The sequence below is a fragment of the Lissotriton helveticus genome, chromosome 1_2 (assembly GCF_964261635.1).
Source record: "Lissotriton helveticus chromosome 1_2, aLisHel1.1, whole genome shotgun sequence".
Taxonomy (NCBI): domain Eukaryota; kingdom Metazoa; phylum Chordata; class Amphibia; order Caudata; family Salamandridae; genus Lissotriton; species Lissotriton helveticus.
Window position 1 is genome coordinate 31,610,524 of NC_136058.1, and position 19,361 is coordinate 31,629,884.

Below are 19,361 nucleotides of genomic sequence, written 5' to 3' on the forward strand. Positions count from 1 at the left end.
CTATAAATACATATAACATAACATTTGGAACAAGAGAGTTTGAGAGAAAAATTGGTGTGTCTTGTAATTGTGCTGTATTCATTGCATAAAGAATAGTGTTAAATCTATGCTAATTGGTGCAGGACAAATGATTCAGAATGATGTACATTCTCTTGTATAGTCCACAAATCAGCCAGGCACACCGATACTAGAGTTTTCAGGTTGCTCTGCATGTGTTATTAGGCAAAATTATATCCCTCACAGCACAAGATAGCAAGTGAATGAAGTGACCTGATGTACTTTCCCAAGCAGTAATCTGTAGTAGGAGGAGGCAAGCTGTGAACACTTCAGCAGATAAGTGGATGAGGAGGGATGATGAATGTATGTGTGTATGTATGTGTGTTTGGGTATATATACACACATGTAGGGAATTAATGCTAGCATTTAAGATCACTAGTGGTTTAAATGCACTCCATATAATTAAGCAGTTCGTCCAAAGACTGGAAAGTAGCCAGAGATCCCTGCTGTTGCGTTCTATCTATCTATCTATCTATCTATCTATCTATCTATCTATCTATCTATCTATCTATCTATCTATCTATCTATCTATCTATCTATCTATCTATCTATCTATCTATCTATCTATCTATCTATCTATCTATCTATCTATCTATCTATCTATCTATCTATCTATCTATCTCTATCTATCTATCTATCTATCTATCTTTCTATCTATCTATCTACGTATGTAGTATAGTTTGAAAATACAGTTTCATACAAAGTGCAGCTAACAATGGGCAGTGATTCCAATGTTTAGGTCTATTTTTCATGAATACATTGTTGATAATACAATGGACAAATAGGGAGAGGCGTTAGGAGTATGGCCTGATGCAGGCTTGCCCCCACCCCATTAATTTTTGTAACAAAAATATCCTTGGGTATAAAGGGCATCCTGCCCCCTCCCTCAGAGGCAAAATAACTGTTGGTCCCATTATGGGTTGGAAACACTGCCGGATACCTGGGTTGGCCGCTCCTGCCCCTTTTTAAACACTTTTACATTGTGTCCAGTGGTCCTGTGCCATCGGGTTGAGCAGATGGGGGCAAACCCGCCCGATCAGCTCCCTGGTGTGACCAAGAGACTGTTTGGCCTGTTATGGAGTGGTGGCATGGCCCAATTCCAAGGCAGGCTGCCTGCACCCCCTTTTAAAATGATTTTCCTCTAATGTCTAGTGGGTTTTCTGCCCACTAGACACTAGAGGTGAATGCTAGAACTACTAAAAGCTACTGCTGCATGGCCTACTCTTTTGTGATGAGCAAATCTCTGTCAGTGATGCCAAGCTGTCATACTTATGACACAAATCAGGAACTATCAGAGGTTTCGAAGGGCTTGGGAAAGAAAAACACCTCCCTCTCAAAGGCATCTGGTCTGACTTGTTCTATATGTACCCAAACTTGCTTTCCTTCCTCAGTCCATACATTGACCGAATGTGGCTTGAACGTGAAAACCCTTTTACCATCCGATTAGTTCATCGGTCCAACATCAAGGCCCCTGAGCTGGGTGTACTATTACATAAATATGCATAAGAGACTCTTACAGTCAAACACTCACAATGTAAATCTCTTGCAGGGAACAGCATTGGGGGAAGGGGTTCCTTGTTATCAAGCCATGCTTTACAGTTCAACTCCTGTCCTCAGGTGTTATTGCAGAACCGCTGGCATGCTGTGATTCTGCCAAGTAACCATCAGGCTCTACTTCTACTGTCCCATAATGGTGGTACAACAGCTTCTTCTTTTGATTATAGCTGTTTGTTCTCTCTCCTCGCTACAGAAGATGCCTGTTCACACTGAATTTGGTATCAGTCATCTCAATGATGCTCCTAATAAGTACAGATACAAAACAACCAATATGCCTTCTCTTAATAACATTTTTCCGAGAGTAAACACACCTGCAACTATATATTGTAGTGAATACAATTCAGTTTATGAACGGTCTTTCCCGATTTTTAGCTCTTTTTTTCTCAACCGATGCTGCCTCCTCCTGCCTGAATTTGCCTGATTGTTAACTGTCTGATAACTTGTTCCACTTTGCTGTATCCTTGTTCCAGCCATAACATCTAACATACTTTTAAAACAAATGAATCTTGGAATGATAGTTACTCTTGAACTGTATAGAAGCATATTTTGTGTCACATATTCAATCACTGTATGTAAATAGGTTTGAGAGAAAATAATACATTTATGATGCTCGTGTGCATATTAACATGCTAAAATGTTATATATACAAGTCCCACATATTTTTCATAAATCTGTATTGAAACAGTATACTTACAAGTAGCAGTATTGTAGCAGCACAGCGTAGCACTTCGCCATATTCACGAAATGTACTTTATTGCTAGCTGAAAAGCTGGCTACTGCAGACAAACAATTACAACATTGTGACCTCATGTTTTTACACCGTGATCTGTTTGCCTGCTTCATGTTTTTGTATTTTAAGCAGCAATGTCAGATTTATTTAGACTAAACTGTAAGCTTTCTTGGCTGAAAAACAACATATTCATCGATCTTATGGAAAGAATTGTTAGAAGACCTTCTTTACAGTTTCCAGGCCAATGGGGATATCATTGTTATGAGCCCAGGATTTATAGAACTCTGGCAAAGATACTGAGAAACATTGAACCGGAAGAGTTTGATATTTTGATCACAGATTACATCACATTTGTGAAGAGAACGCAATATCTCCATTCAAAGCAGGTTAATCACGAGTTCAGTGAAATATGTGCTAACACAATTCTGTACTGGATATTTGCACGAAAAGGTAACCCTCAGCTGGTTGAACTACTGATGAAGAAAACTAAAGAATATTGTCAAGACAGAAGCTGCAGTTTGGCCCTGATTTTGAGGTAATGTAATTCTGCATGTGTTTTAGACTTCGTCATATAAATCATGTAATGCGAGTGAAGAGCAACCCATTTAGGTCTGGTAGGGAATATTAATTATGTTATTGGTTTCTTTTGTTAATATGGATGGTCAAAAAGTAGTCTGATCTTTTTAAAATCATCCCTACCAGAATATTTTAGTGGCATTCTTTTAGATTTAGGACACAATTTATTTTCCCCCACTAATAATGCAAAGCACGTATCATTCTTGAGTCCAAATTGCAGTACCGTTGAGGGACTGTGTGAGGACTCCATGTCCCTTTCCAACAGCAGGTAATTCTAACAAGCACTGGCAAAGCCAATCAGTCTAGCTTTGAAGCAGGGTGCAGGAAGCGATGTGATGATCGCATAGAAACGGTCAAGTGAGTGAAATGGAGAGAGAAACAGAGCTGGGAGGTGCCATGAAGAAGGTAGGTGGGAAGCGCACAGGCTAGAGCTTGGAGGCAGGATATAGTGGGGAGGTGAACGAGCGAGACATTATAGTGGGGGTGAGATTAAATTTTGGAGGACACTGAATTGAAATCAGGTGGGGAGAAATATTGATGCTGGAAACTGCCGCTAAAACGGCGATAATGGGCTTGATAATATGCCCTGTGAATTCCCATAGAAGCCCAGGTTCTGGTGTGAACCTGGGCTTCTATGGGAATTTACAAGGCCACATTATCAAGCCCCTTATCGCCGTTCTTGATAATATGCCATGAAGTGTGTTAGGAAGAACACTAGTTCGGTAGGAGACGGGCGTGGGGAGGTAGAAATCAAGTGGAAATATGAAAGGGAAGAATGATGACAAAGCCTCTATATTTGACCTTTTCTATGTTGAAAGAAAAACTAGTGCTTCAAGAGATGAAAATCATGAGGAGCTGGCTCCTATGTTGTAGCCCTGCTCAATTGACAACCCTGATTCAAAGCTAAGGGGAAGCAAAACATTCTTAAATGTATGTTTGTGAATGATTTACATGGCACTTCCTTCAGTTTCACGAGACCATAACCCATGGGTGTAGGTGATAGCAATGGACATTTTTAAAAGTGGGTATGTGCACTGTTTTTCATTTAAAGCAGCACCATTTGCACAGTATTCCATCTACCCTTGCACACACCACTACCAATTAATGGAATACCCTGGTTACTTCCCAGTATTCTTCATTATTCCGAGTCCAAGTCTTCCCTGATACAGTTTTCACATGTGAGATTCCTTCTCTTTCCAGTAGAACCCGTTCCCTAGTGTAACAATAAAAACCATCTCAACATGGCTGCCAGCCAGCCAGTAGAATAGGGAGGTACTACCACATCACTTACTGTTTATTTACAGATATACTAAGAGAAAAAAGACAAAAGTACCTATAATCAATCCCACCATAGGGAGGGAAGGTGGTAAACAGGATTGCATCTGGGAAAACTTGTAATCAGAGTTACGGAGATTACCGATAAGTAACCAGGGAATTACCTCCTCATCCGTATTCCTAGATACAGTCTTCACCTGTGAGAGGATACCCAAACATCCCAGGATTGCTTATCGAAGGATACACAACACAGTAAGTGAAATGCTAAATATCAGAAATGTATGAAATACAACACATGTAAAAGATTGCATCATTTAGATATCAGAAACTGCTGACAAAACACAAAGGAAGATGAAAAACCCTCACCCAACTGGACACGATAATAGGAAAGGAAAGTATGGGGGAGATGCCACTTAGCAGCATAAAAGACAGCCCTCAAAGAAGCCCCCTTAAAGGACACCCAGGAAGGCGAAACCCTCTTGTGGGTCTTCCTTCAATGGCAGATGGAAGAGGTACCTGGGCTAATAGATACCAAAGACCAATGGTGGATTTAATCCTTCTAGATAGGGTTGACTCACAGGGATGAGACCCCTTAGTAGATAATGTGAAAGTAGTAAATAGAGAATCTACTCTGTGAAACTTAGCCGTTCTGGACAAATACATCTTTAAAGCCCTATGTAAGTCCAGGGTATGAAGAACTTCTTCCTCAGTAAAGGAAGGATCTGGAAATACAGGCAGGAAAATGTCCTGAAAGCAGTGAAAATCATTCAGTATTTTAGGAAAAAAAACAGGACTAGGTCGAAGGACAACTTTGTCCAGAAAAAAGTGAATTAAAGGGGAAACTGACAGTCAACCCCTAACTCACCCATTCATCTTCCTGAACTTGTGACAACCTTAACACCACTTTTTGAGTTAACAGTTTGAGTAAGTGTGGCCAGCAAACTCTGCTCCGTCAGCGGAGTTCACTGAGATTTTGCTTACGCCGCATAGCGGAGTTGAACGGCACCCAACCACAGTAGCAGACACACCTAAACTCTGCAGCACGCCGGCGTACTCCAGTGGAGGGGAGTCTGAGTCAACCCCAGCACAGAGGGCGAGGCCGCATGCTGGCACTAGCAGGAGCGGCTTCATTCACCGGCTCCTGTGCGTGGCCTGTTTGAGGGGCTGTGGGCGGTGTGGCGCCCAATCGACAGCTGCCTTTCTGGGAGCTCCTGTGGGGGCTGTGGAGTGCAGTGGCCTGCAGCAATGGTGTGACCGGGGACGGCCGGTATCCTAAATAGTGCACTGGGGCCTGCCTGTTGCCTACTGCTGACATGCTGACGGCGGGTAGAGGAGCACACGGGGAAGAGTACTAGGGTATTGCAGGCAGGATGGGAAGAATTCTGTCACTTTGCAGGTGAGTGACCCTCCTCATCATGAAGTACTGTGCAATGCCATGGCAGTGGTTAGTCTGAATGTGGGTGAAACGGAGCTGAGGGCAGGAGGAAGGGCAAGTGTGTCAGCAGTCTTAGTACCAGCCGGGTGGCGAGCTGAAGGAGGAAGTGTCTCCTATTAATTCCAAATCATCAGATGCTGAATGCACACTTCCACCTGTGGGTGACCTAATGGGCTGCTAGGCTTGCTTCACTACACACGCGTCCTGCCAAACTGTTTTACAAGCAGTCACTGTTGCGCAGTTTTACGAGTCAGCGTGGCTCAAAGAAACCTGCTACAATTTAAGCGGGGAAAACTTGGTAGTTGCTAGAATAAACTTATGTCTCGTTTCCTTCTTGATTTGGAAAAGTTGTTACTGTGAAAAATTTTGAACTCCCCGTCAGATTTACAGGTGTGATCAATATTTTATAACTATTGGTTACTTGTAAATCAGGGGTGGGCGAGTGGAGTGAGCAACTACGCTCATTTGCGGAACCCCGCGGAATTCCACAGAATTTCTTTTGCAACCGCGCGGAATTCCACGCAGTGCAACTCCGCAATCTCCGTCCACCCTTAATCTTAAAATTGGCCAAGGGTGACTGGAATCTAGAACTTTCAACTCACTCTTTCAAATCCATGCACAAGGGAGAGAGACGGAGAGCAAAACCCTGGACCTGGATAGCAATGACACTGGAATCATGGGCATCTGGAAGCAGATGCCCGCTGATTCCCCCGATGGACTAAGGACTTTGCCTGCAGCTCACACCCAGGACCAGATAGGTCTCTTTATGACCAGCGGTGCTGGCCCCTTTATGCCCCCTGATGACCAATTAGGATAAGACATGGACTTCACTGTCGCCCAAGTGCCCTGCAATGCTGCCACAAGACTATGGGGCCTGTAGAGAGCAAAGGAGAGGAGAAGGCTGGCACATGGAGCCAGTGAAACCAGCTCCCCACACAGAGCACCGCTAGAGTGCAGCAGAGAGCAGCACGCGGACGCCAGACGCCAGATTTTGTACGACGAGGTACAAGCAAGGGAGCTGAGCAAGCTGAGCCGTGTCAAGCCGGGACAGTGAGCCGGCTGGCGAACCCGGCAACTTTATCACCCGCGGCTGACCTTTCCCGCTTTCCCGCTTGATTCCCTACTGCCGCGCCCCGTCAGAGCTCCGGTCAGGGGTGCCTGGCATTCGAACCGCGGTCTGCGACTCCCGGCTCCCGGCACCAGGCACTGAGGCACTGAGGCACCGAGGAGAGAGGGGTACCCTGGGAGAGCCTGGAGAGAGCTGTGGTGTTGCTGAAACTGCCGACAACCGCGGGGACTAACGTGCCCCCCCTCCCCCCGCAGCTCCTTTGGCTCCCTTGGCTCCCTTGTGGAATCTGCACCAGGGAGGTACCCGTGTGCAGGACGTACCCGGCGTGAAGTAGCGACGCCATACCGCCACTAAGCCTGAGGGGGCACACCAATCAACAGGTGAGAAGCGAAATTGGCCCCTGCTCTTGTAATCTGGCGGCCAAGCTGCTGAGGGGCTAAGCGGCAGTGACCTCGACTGAGTAGCTGGCCTTTATAGGGGTGGAAAGAAGGGCTGGAAGGAAGGAAGAGCTACAACTGGCAACTTTTATTTACACCGGATCCCAGTCAGACACAGACTGCGGTCATCAGCCACGTGGGTAGTGGAGAGAGCGGCTCCGTCTCTGCCGCATCACCGCCCTTCACCGCCCCTTGTGTGTTATTTCGTCTGTATGCTCGCCCGCATGCCCAGCAAGGCTTCATCCAATGGTTGAACTGTCATAGCACTTACAATCCCAAACATAACCATCAGACATTAAATAACAGGCAGTCCTATCAGCAGTTCTGTCAGCCTACCGCAGCAGCGAACAACTGTGTCACTGACGCAGCTGCGTCATCTTTCGTCCAGCCTAGTGAGGATCAGCGACTGGCGCTGAGCGACTCTGGAACCCGTCCTCCTGCCTCTCTCCCCTGCCAGTACAACCCTTGAACAAGCCCCTCGGTGTAACAGTCAGCAACAGTCAGCGCAGCTAAGCGCACTCCTGAACCCACGGGTTTAAACTACTACTTAATTTCAGCATGAGGTCAGGAAAAAAAAGGGTTCACATCGAGAACAAGTCAAAGAGCAAGGCTAAAGTCAAAGCTAAGCAGAATGCTGTAGCAACTCCCAACATAAAGGACAATGCATCTGGAGTCAGTAGCAGCTGGGTTCTTCCCCTAGGTGAAAGCGACGCGGCTTGTGATCAAGTTCTACGGGACGTGAATCCTCGCCCCAACCCTCGGCAGCCAAAAATCACATCAAAATTCTACTATCTGAAAGACCCACTCTCCACCATCTTCTCGTCCAGTGGGAAAATCCTGGGTCTCCAGAATTCATTACTTCCACTATCTCCCTGCGAAGTGCAAATCGACCAACCCCATGGCCATGGCAGTGGTATTACGAACAGCTCTTCAACAGCAAGTGGCCAACCGGCATCACGCTCTTCTGCTCAGGGAGAACTATGTCCCACAGGTACAGGTATTCTTACAGACACGGCCATCTGCAGCCCACCAGGCCCACGGTTGGGCGACAGCGGGGTTACATCTGACCCACAGTTCCCTTCATCTCCCATGTGTAACAACGCCCGTCTGCCACCAATTACCTTACCTGCACTAGGCACCAGTCAGAACTTAAACAATGTCTCGTACAATCTTACAACTTGCAGCGGTAGGGACCACCCCCAACGGCAAGAAGCCCTAAGCAGCGAAAACTCACATAATCTAAACAACTCTTTTATCACCGACAAAAGCTTTCTGGACCAATTGGTCCATTCGGACAGCTCAATACCTCATTTAACGCCAAAGGATGGCATTGGGAACGATCAGATCTCTGAAGACCACCTACCAGAGGACAGGGGTAACACAACAACCCCTGGGAGCGACGGCCCCGCCAATCTAACCTATTTGGGCTCTCAGGAGTGGGCCGAATTAGTTGCCTCATATACTCCGACAACATTGACGAATCCATCTTCGCTCACTGAGGTACCAATAAATAAAAACCAGCGAACAAAAAATGGTCACGAATGTGAGGGCGTCCTCAAGGACCTAACCATCTTACCGAATTCCTCTCTGTCGTCAACCCCCAACTTAAGGACAACCCAAAAAAGCCCTCTACCAAGGACTCAAGCATCAGACACGGCAAACACGTGGGACATTTTGCTAAACACCTTCCAACGAACCGTAGACACTCTTCATTTTCAATCTGACAAAATGGACTTGCAGCTGACCCTACTTGACACTCTGGCTGTTTTTGTTGGGCGAATAGACGAGAAACTTGGCCAACTCAATTCGTTAATCATCAGAGCCCAGCAAGAGGCAAAGCTAGCGTGCAGCTGTGGGCCTATTATCGACAAACTGTCAGCCCTTCCCGAAACAGTATCATCTCTTATTGAACGGTTGCCAAAAAGGCAACATGCAAGCCACGAGTTCACCAATTCCAGTGATACAGTCTTCTCTGGACAATCAAACAGAGTGCCTACAGCAGCCAGCCCTGCCGACAAGGGGGTATTGACACCCCCACCTGCTGATCAGGTGCTATCAGAGGGTCACCCGATAACAACTACCACCCCTCCCCTAAAGAATAACACTCTGCCCTTGAATGCGAAAGGGCGGCGGCAGCAAAGGAGGAAAGGCCGCAACAAACTGACCACTTCAAGCATGCCAGAAGTGTATCCACTTTTTAAGCCAGGGAGAAAGCAGGAGAAGCTAGCCCACGGCCCGACGCCAGGACCAGACACCAGCGGAAAACCTACCTCTACGGGGCCTCGATCCTCCATAAATGGACCACACGCAGCAGCCCCCACTGGGGTTCCTTCACAGGAGGAGGGGTCGGCCACGCCTGGCACCGACAACGACAAACAATGCACGTCGGGAAACCGCTGCCCGAAAAATGTAAAAGTCAACAGCCCCAGCAAACCACCGTCAACATCTGAAACTAGGGGGGCACAGTCTAAGCACAGCTTGGACACGGAACAAGAAGGACCGATCAGCACATACCGGGAAGGACCCCGTGCTCAAGAACTCAGGTCAACGGCACTTCCGTGCCCCCAAACTCAGCTATACTCCACCATAGCGAGCGCCCCTACAGCTCCAGCTGCTCCCGTTTTTAAGAATTTTCCTTTCGGGGGTACTCGCCCAGGAAACTCATCTCACCTGGACAATAGCGTCTTAGGGTCCCAAACTCAGCTATACTCCACCATAGCGAGCGCCCCTACAGCTCCAGCCGCTCCCGTTTTTAAGAATTTTCCCTTTGGGGGTACTCGCCCAGGAAACCCATCCCAGTCGGACAATAGCGTCTTAGGGTCCCAAATTCTTCCCCACCTCCCAACCTCTCAGGTGACTGATCCAAGCAAGACGCCCACCATTGTTCTCTTTACCCCTGAGTACGATTCAAAAGGCTCCTTCGATATTCTGAATAGAGGCAACCTCTTACGATTACTCAAGACAATACCAGCATTAAACAACATATCCTCAGCCGACCTTCTCTCCATAGAGTTTGTAGAATCTGTCAGACCACATGCTAATGAAGCGACCAAAGCAACATGGATTTCATCTGAAATTGCTAGCAAAATCCTAGAAGAGCAAAATCTCCTGAAAAAATGGGGGATTAAAACTACACTATATCACAACATCGGATACCCGCTGCCCCTGCTTGAGAGACCTAAGGAGGGAATACCTATAACAACTTCGAAAACAAGGTCGGTGCTGAGAGGCGCTTTGGGCCGATCTCCAACAACCTGCCGGGCGTCAGGGTTTAAAGACAGTTCATTGACGGCAAATCCCCACAGCACGGTAGAAGATCGACTTTTTAGAATATGCAATACATCATATAACTGCCAATGACAAGGACACCTAACGGAGTTAGGCCTGTGCCCAGCTACACCATGTTTGGAGTTATGTTCGTGGAACTTAAACGGCCTTAACAATAAAGCAGCGGATAACGACTTCTTAAACTACGTGAAATCATTTGATATAATTCTCTTCCAGGAGACATGGCTGGAGGAGCCGATTCACCTAGACGGCTATACCTGCCATCATTCCCCAGCCATAAGGAGAAGCAAGTTCGGTCGGATGGCAGGTGGCCTAGCAACCTACACAAAAATCTCAACTATTGGTAATGTACAAGCGCTCACTTCCAATTCTCCATCCATAAATACTGTTGAGATGGTATTAAATCTTGGGGGAAACAAGAAAGAGGTTCGGCTGATTAACACGTATATCAACCCAAAAAAGAAATCACAAGAGGCAAAGCGTTTAATGGACCATTTACATCATGTCTTGACAACGCAAACCTCACCCTACTTAATTGTTTCCGGTGACTTCAACCAATGTATTCTAGGGTCATCCTTGAACAATGACACTCAGGCCCAGTCTTACCACTGGAACATCCCAAATCAAACTTGGAGCAGCCAAAGTAAAACCACCAAGTCGGCAAAGGACCTGTTGGAAGACTTGGAACACATGGGCTTGAGGGTCCTAAATGGAAGATTTCCTGAAGACTCTCCGCCCATGGCCACGTTCAACTCGGGCATCGTAACCTCGACAATTGATTATACACTGGTCTCTCTTCCTCTTTTTCACAACATCTTGGGCTTTAACTTAGGAGACAAGGGAGACAGTGATCATCGCCCTCAGGAAGTCTCTCTTGGCGCCCTCCCGGATCCAATACTTCTAAACCCAACTGGTCCGCATGCTAGCCACACCATAGACTTTAAACGGATCAAAACCTCAGTCGCTAACATGCCGGAGGTATTACATGCTGCAAAACACCAACTAATCAGCTTAAACTACCTCTCAGGCAACCCAGTAGCAGGCTGGGAACAATTTACGGCTGATTTTGCAAATCAATATTCATCTATTGTACGGCACAACTCATCTGCCGGCTGTGTTGTCCTAAGGAAGATCTCAAGCTCCCAGAAATCAGCCCTAAAAACTTACAAAAAAGAGATCAACAGTCTGTTAAGAATGCTGAGAAAAAGCCGGGGGGACAAGGCCCTTCTTGTAAAACTTCAGAAGGTTCGGACGGACCTAAAAAAACTGACATGGTCAGTCAAAAGATTCAATGAGGAGGACCTCTGGGCAAAACTTCATCACGACTTGAAGGGTAACAACAGCGCCCAGTTTTGGTCTACAATAAACAAAATAATAAATCCAAAAAATTGCGGAATAACGTCCCACATTACCAAATCTTCTTGGGAATCCTTCTTAGACTCGCACTTTAACCAGCAGGTCGCCACTGAAAGCAAGCCCCAGGAAGCCCCGGAAGGCCACACGCTACAAACAACAACAACTTGGTTAGAATTCGAATCTAGAATCTCAGCGACTCTGCCTAAACTTATTGCGAAGGGAAGGAAGGCTGGTGCAGCAGGGCCAAATGGGATTCCTCCGGCACTGTTCAAACTTGAGCCAGAATATTGGGCAGAAACGCTCACCCCTCTTTACACGTCTGTGAGCCGACTTAGGACTCTTCCTGCCTCATGGAGGGGTTCAATCGTTTCACCAATTTATAAGGCGGGGGATAGAACGCTGCCAAAAAATTACCGGCTGATAGCACTCCTGGACATTGAGGCTAAATATTTTGCGGGACTCCTACTGACCCACCTGTGCGATTGGGCAACACACCACAACATAATTCCTCTGAGCCAAACTGGTTTCAGCAAAGAAACGGGAACAACGACAAACTTGCTGGCAATTTCGCAACTCATCGACAAAGCAAGGGTGACCAAACAGGCTCTTCACCTTTGCTTTGTCGACTTCAAGGCGGCGTTCGATAATGTCAACCGGGGCTACCTCTGGAGAAAATTGGCCTCCTGGGGGATCCCCGATCCCCTATTGCACCTTCTGATCGAACTGCATACCAACACGTGGGTCCAGGTCAAGCTTGGCAATGGTACACACCTTTCCAGGCGCATTCCGACTACCAACGGGCTAAAGCAAGGGTGCGTCTTAGCACCGACCCTTTTTAACTTATTTACAGCTGATTTACCACCTGCTCTAGAAACCTGCAATGCACACGCTCCACGCCTGGGGGGCAAAGCGCTGCCTAGTATATCCTACGCAGATGATGTGGTCCTGGTCAGTCACACCAAAGTAGGTCTCCAAAACCTCATCAATGCACTGCACGGATACGCCAAAGCGAATCTGTTAGAAATAAACACTGACAAGACCAAAGTTCTGTCTATAAATGGAAACAACAAGCGGTATACTTGGTTCCTCGGAACAAAGGTTGTCGCAAACTGTTCAGAATATAAATACCTCGGAATATTGTTCGACAAAGGAGGTCGCTTTTCGCACCAACTAGGGGCAATCAAGAGGAAAGGGATGCTGATAGCTACCACGCTCAAACAGCTAAAGTCTAATCTGAATGGTCCCACTCTTCTCCCACTGCTCCGTGTGGCACAGGTTAAGCTAGAGTCATCTATTACATATGGCAGTGAGGCTCTAAAAGGCATAGATGCGAAACTGCTGGACACAACCATTGGAAAGGCCTACCGACTTCTCTTCAACCTGCCAACCTACACCTCACAAGCCCAGATCCGGTTAGAGTTTGGACTGACCTCCCAAAAGCTTGCTAGAAGAGGCTCATACATTAAGTGCTGGCAGAAAATAAAGAACTCGCCAGAAAACTCACTTAACCGTCTGCTATGGCTAGATCTAAGCAGCTCTCTTCAACTGCCGGCGAAAACTTATCTAGAGGAATCCCTGACTGTCACAGGTCTAAAAGAACTATGGGAAACTCCCTTACCGCACGTGCAATTCAAGCGTGTTGTCAACAAGAGCATAAAAAGACAATCGCACTTGGAAGACAAAGCGACCTTTTCACAAAGGCGACACGCATGGATGACTTTGTCCACATACAAATCGCCTGGGTTACAAGCGTACTTTGGTCTGGGGTATGGCAGGAAATCAAAAGAAGCCTTCTTAAAACATAGGCTAGGAATTTTACCCTCTATTCCGCATCTGCAACCATGGCTGAGAAGGGACTGTGGGATAAAATGCAGGCTGTGCGGGGCAGAATATGAAGACTTAGAACATCTACTATGTATCTGCCCAAGGCTGAAAGAGGAAAGAGTAGCCCTGTTAAAAACTGCCTTCAACGAACAAAAAATCCGCACACGTAGACAAGCGGTTCTTGCTTGTTTCGACCCATCCCTTCCCCCATTAAACGGGAAGTTGGTCAAATTCCTGAAATGTTTGGAATTGAAACTAAAAAATCTGGAAGTTGGCACCAGTCCGGACTAGTTGAAAACTGGCCAAGTCACCACACTACGACCACACACCCGCACCAAACTGTTTTTATCAAAGATTTTGTTTTAAAGCATATTATATTTTTCTTACAGTCTTTTATCGGAAGGTATGAGTGATCAATGTACTTTTGTAACGGTTTTAATTAACCTAAAACAATAAAAATTACTTACTTACTTACACACAGAGCACCCTTTTAGAGGCCAGGAAGCCTGTTAAATATGTTCCAGGTTGCTAGAGCTCACCACCACGAGTAAAATGAGCCCGGGATCAAGACAACTGACCCAACGTGCCCAGAGTTATGCACTTTGAAGATTGCTCAATTAAATAAGCCAGATGGGGTAACAACTGTGTGGTGCTCCACAGAAAGTTTAAAGGATTGTCCCTGGGGTGGGCCAGGACCAGAAAATCCGTGCAGCTTCATTTTTTTAATTCTGTGGTGAGAGGGGCAAACATAGAGAAACTCCTCGCCGAACACAAGTGTGCCCTCTGCCCCAAGGGCAGACACAAATAAATTGAAAATAGCACCACAGCGATTAATCATTGCCTGCCTCAAGGGTCCCCAATCCCTTGCAAAGGGCGCATTGATGCCCTCCTGTACCCTTTTCTGAGTACATGAGGGCAGCTTCTGCAGTGGCAGGGGCAAGGAAACAAGAGTTTGTCTCCCACACAGCACAGTAGCTGTGCATGGGAAGCAAGCAGGGTTGCAGGGGTCTTGGGTCCCCAAGAAGACACCAATGATCTCAGGGGGGAGATTGAAGCAGGTCAATTGCTTCCGCTTAATCGCCAAGCATGGAGATGCAGATTATGCAGTACCAGCACCCTTCCCTGCTGCTGAAAAGATCGCCTCGAAGCGGCAGCATGATCGGTGGACAGACACTCATGTTCAGGAGTTCCTGGTACCATACTGTCATAGCAGAAAATGATGCCACTAGGATGAGTTAGGCCTGATCGTTTCTGATATTCAGAACTCAGGCAGGAGAGGCAGTGACAGGGAGGCATACATGAGTCCTGAGCTCCACTCTAGATGGAAGGAGGCTCTGAGAGAGAGTTACTTTGGAAACTCCAATGCACAAAGGTGTTGATAATACGCATTGTCTGCAGGGATGGAAAGATCGAGCCAGGCTTCTCCTCATTGCTGGAGGACACCTTGTGCCACCTCTGGGAGCAACAGCAATTTATGGTCAGCTAAGCCCCTGTGTTTGTCCCCCTGGTGTTTACAGATCCTGCCAGTTGAGTTACCATCAGAGAAATTTCTTGAGGTCCAGCCACTTCCAAAGTCCTAGAGCCCCCTGACACAGTGCCCTAGACCCTACCCCTCCCTGCTTGTTGCAGTACTACATGGAGATAGTACTGTTTATGAGCAAGTGCACCCACCTTCCTCTGATAGTAAGTAAGAAGGTCTTCAATGCCAACAAGCAAATTGATGTGGAGTTGAGTCTCCATCAGAGGCCAGTGGCCTCTGATCTCCACCTCTCCCAGATGGCCTCCCCAACACCAGTAGTGATGATTCTGTGATATTGTTAGCTCTGGCTAAGGTAAGGGGAGGGACCCGCAACTGATCCAATCGCTGTCCAGGAGTCACCTCTGCAGATCTTTTCAGTCTCCTCTGAAATCAGGACACAACCCATCAGATTCCCCTGTTGTACTCACTGGGATTTTACGTCTCACTGCAAAATTCACATGTGCCTCCTGGTATGTTTGAGTAAGTGAGTACACAAAACAATAACAGCACATACACCATTGTAAACCTGGTGTAAACATGGGCTATAAACATAAACAACAATAGTTCACCTGTGTTTTTTAGCATATACTTTCATAAGTCAGCAAACTTGTATTCAGAGAATTCATTTAATGTAAAGAAGTAGAAATAAGACAACAATCAATGTACGAAACTAACCACAACGCCCTTAGTTGTTTTTTGAGTTTTTAATCACTCAACGCAATGTACAGTACCTTTATGTATTAATCAACCAATACACATACTTAGTCAAAAGCAAAACATATAAAACAAGTGCTCAGTGTCTCAGTGTGGAGAAAACATATAGAATTAGGTAGATCAAACTAATAAAACAACCATCCTTCAGGAGTGCCTCTTCTAAAGCACACATATACCAGCTATCAGTTTCAGCCTATAACAATTAGTGTCCAGTGATGTTGATGACATTTCAATCTCACTTGGAATACGTAGTTCTTTTCAGGACAGTATGATAATTGAGAGGAATAATAATATAATTACTAAGGGAACTATATACATGACCATATTAACATGGATGAAGAAGAAAAATTATTTGCCTGGGATTAGGAGGCCACCGGAACCAAAATAGTCTCAAGGAAATCTATCAGTAGGACTGATAAATAAATAAATGGTGTGGTGGCAAAGGATAACCAGAGTCTACGATCATGTGTATAGTAAAAGTCATCTGACACTCAAAAATATCACCACACAGTGAGGTATAAAGAAATCTACTCGGTTGGATGAATAACCTAAATATATGCAGTAGAGCATTACTATTGTGTCAAAAATGGGGGTCTATAGTTGGCCCCTTGCCTCTAGTCAGGATAAGGACGTTACAAACTTTAGATAACCCCTGCTTACTCCCTTAGTAGTTTGGCACGAGCAGACATGCTTATCCCAAAGGCAAAGTGTAAAGTATTTGCACCCAGACACACAGTAACACAGTGAAAGCACTACAAATGGACACCACACCAGTTTAGAAAAATAAGGTATCTTTGTCTACGCCAAACAAGAGCTAAATGACAGAAATCCAACATACACATTTCATGACTTTTAAAAGGATTACTGCAAAAATACAGCTCATAACATAAAGATCCAACTGGGACTATTATGACGTTGTGACAGGCACAAATCCAAAGTATGGCAGCAACCGTGAGGTGCGCAGGACAGCCACGGAGTCACACGGACCGCCAAGCAACAGTACCTTGGAAAACAAAGTCAAAAGAAGGTGCACAGCATCTTGGCGGTGAGGCGTCGATGGCCAAGGCTCCTTACTGCCACAGGAGAGGTGAGGCATTGAGTCCACAAGGAGGTGAAGCGTCAAATCCAGGCTGGCAGGGGAGGTGACGCGGCATCAGTGGCATGGCGGCGGTTCCATTCAGCAGTGCAGTGTTGATGAGTTTGGGAAATCACCCATGTCGGTTATTGGCGCCGCATGTCAAAATGCAGGTGCTGGTAGCGACCGGCATCAGTGCGAGCGCCGGTGTCGGAGAGATTGATAACTGGTGAGCATCGGAAGTGCAGTGCAGCAGGGCGGTGCATCATGCACTTCACGAGCGGTGCCCAGCGTCACTCGCGGCATTGCTGACGGCTTCAGTGTTGCTTTTCTTGAGTTAAAGCACCAACCACATGTTTCCATGGGCCCAGGAACTGGAATTGGCAATCAGGAGTTCAGCAGAGGAGTCCAGGCGCTGTTTAGCAAGATTCAGGTAAAGTCTTTGTAGCCCTGAGACTTCAGAAGAGGAGGCAGGCTCTACTTCAAGCCCGTGGAGAATGTTCTTTTTGCAGGATACCACAGCAAGTCAAAAGTCCAGTCCTTTCCACTTCCCACAGACAGAAGCAGCAACTGCAGGCTAGCCCAGCAAAGTTCATACAGCAAAGGGGTAGTACTCCTTCCGACAGCTCTTAAGCTCTTCTTCTTGGCAGGGTCCTCTTAGTCCTGAAGTAATCTAAAGTTCTGGGGTTTAAGGTCCAATATTTATACTCCATTTTGTCTTTGAAGCCTTTGTCTCAAGAGTCTCTGAGCTCAGTAGAAAACAGTCTGCCCTCCCTGGTCCAGCTTCACTACAGGAGTTGGAGACAGCATTGTGCAAAGGAGACACAGCCTATTCAGGTGCTAGAGAAAACTCCTTCCACCACTCTATGTGCAGACAAGGTCTATTCAGCCTGGCTATGAGTCACCCAGGCAAAGCAGGACACCTTAAACCCCTTGTGACTGTCTAAAGTGAATGCATATCCCAGCTCCTGTCACTCCAAAACCAGACAGTGAATACACAAACAGGCAGAAGCACACAGAATGGTTAAACAAGAAAAAAAACACTTTCTAAAAGTGGCATTTTCAACACAATTTGAAAACCACCTTTACTAAAAGACGTGTTATTAAATTCTGAGCTCAGAGACCCTAAACTCCAAATCTCTAGTTGTTCCCAATTGAAAGTTACGCATGTAAAATTGTTACAGTGCAGCTCCAATGATAGCCGGTGGGACAGCCAGCCTTTCATCAGTAAAAAATGAAATACACAGTATTTCACTATTATTACATGTAATACACAGCGGTATATGTATACCTTTCCCCTACACTGCACCCTGCCCATTGGGGTACCTTGGACCTACCTGAGGGCTGCCTTACATGTAAGAGAAGGGAAGGTTAGGGTCTGTCAAGTGGGTGTACTTGCCAGGTCAAAATGGCAGTTTTGAAACTGCATGCGCAGACACTAAAGTGGCAGACCTGAGACACATTTGAAAGGCTACTGGTGTGGGTGGCACAATCGATGCTGCAGCTCACTAGTAGTATTTGGTTTCCAGGCCCTGGGCACACACAGTGTCAATTCAATTCAATAATCTTTATTTTGTTGCGTTGCAACATAAAAGATATACAATAATACATAATAAAAAAAAAAATCATTATACAATACCAAAAAACCAGTAATCAATACTACGCGTCATCATTTTAAAACAATCTGTCATGGTTTAGAATTATCACAGGGTTTAAATAAATAGATTAAAACACATTATACAATGTTAAAAAGTCATTAAATCGAGTCAAAATTTATAACATCCAAGGCATAGAATTTTTAAAATTCCAAACCTATAAAACTAAAAAACATAGTCCGTGGTTTGAACAGGTCCAAATGGTATACAGTTTAAAAAGGGAGAGACATTTTTAATCTAATGAAATTTGCAGCCAGAAGAAATCTACTAATTCCAAACACGATTGCTTGGCTGGTGTCCGTTTTTAAAATTCTACCAGCTTCCTTGTGGGATCTAGAGCCAATAATATAACATAATGGCTTTATCCATTTTTTCCTTGGGATGCTATAACTAGGGCAAAAAAACAATATGTGTAAAACGTCTTCCCTTATATTATTAGAACATAAAGTGCAGTAATCACTATTTGTCTTCCCCCAGCTTTTCTCTGTTACTTTGGTTCTCAGTGTTCCATATCTGAATTTTAGGTACAGGGTTTTGGCCAACGGCGGCTGAACCTCATCAAGAAATGTTTCAAACCACGCCACATTTTTGACCATTAAGAATGTTTCGGTTAAGGGGCCGTGTGTCCTAACATACGCAGAATCGTGGCTCACATAAGACCAGAAAGATAACTTTACGATTTTCTTGGAAGCCATAATTAAGGACTCCGGCTCACTCCAAAAGTGCGCTAGTCCTAGTTTGGATAACCACACTCTTACATGCTTAAACCAATACATTCTGTTACCACTATCTAG

The 19,361-nt window shown here is 45.7% G+C and overlaps 1 protein-coding gene across 1 annotated transcript in view; it reads left to right on the top strand.

The window, feature by feature from the left end:
- The first annotated feature begins 2,478 nt into the window (after nt 1-2,478).
- ASB17 (ankyrin repeat and SOCS box containing 17) overlaps nt 2,479-19,361 on the top strand; it is a 203,334-nt gene continuing 186,451 nt past the window's right edge. The window contains exon 1 of the mRNA XM_078671747.1: nt 2,479-2,879. Within this exon, the coding sequence (XP_078527873.1) occupies nt 2,479-2,879 (401 nt within the window). The remainder of the gene's footprint in view (nt 2,880-19,361) is intronic.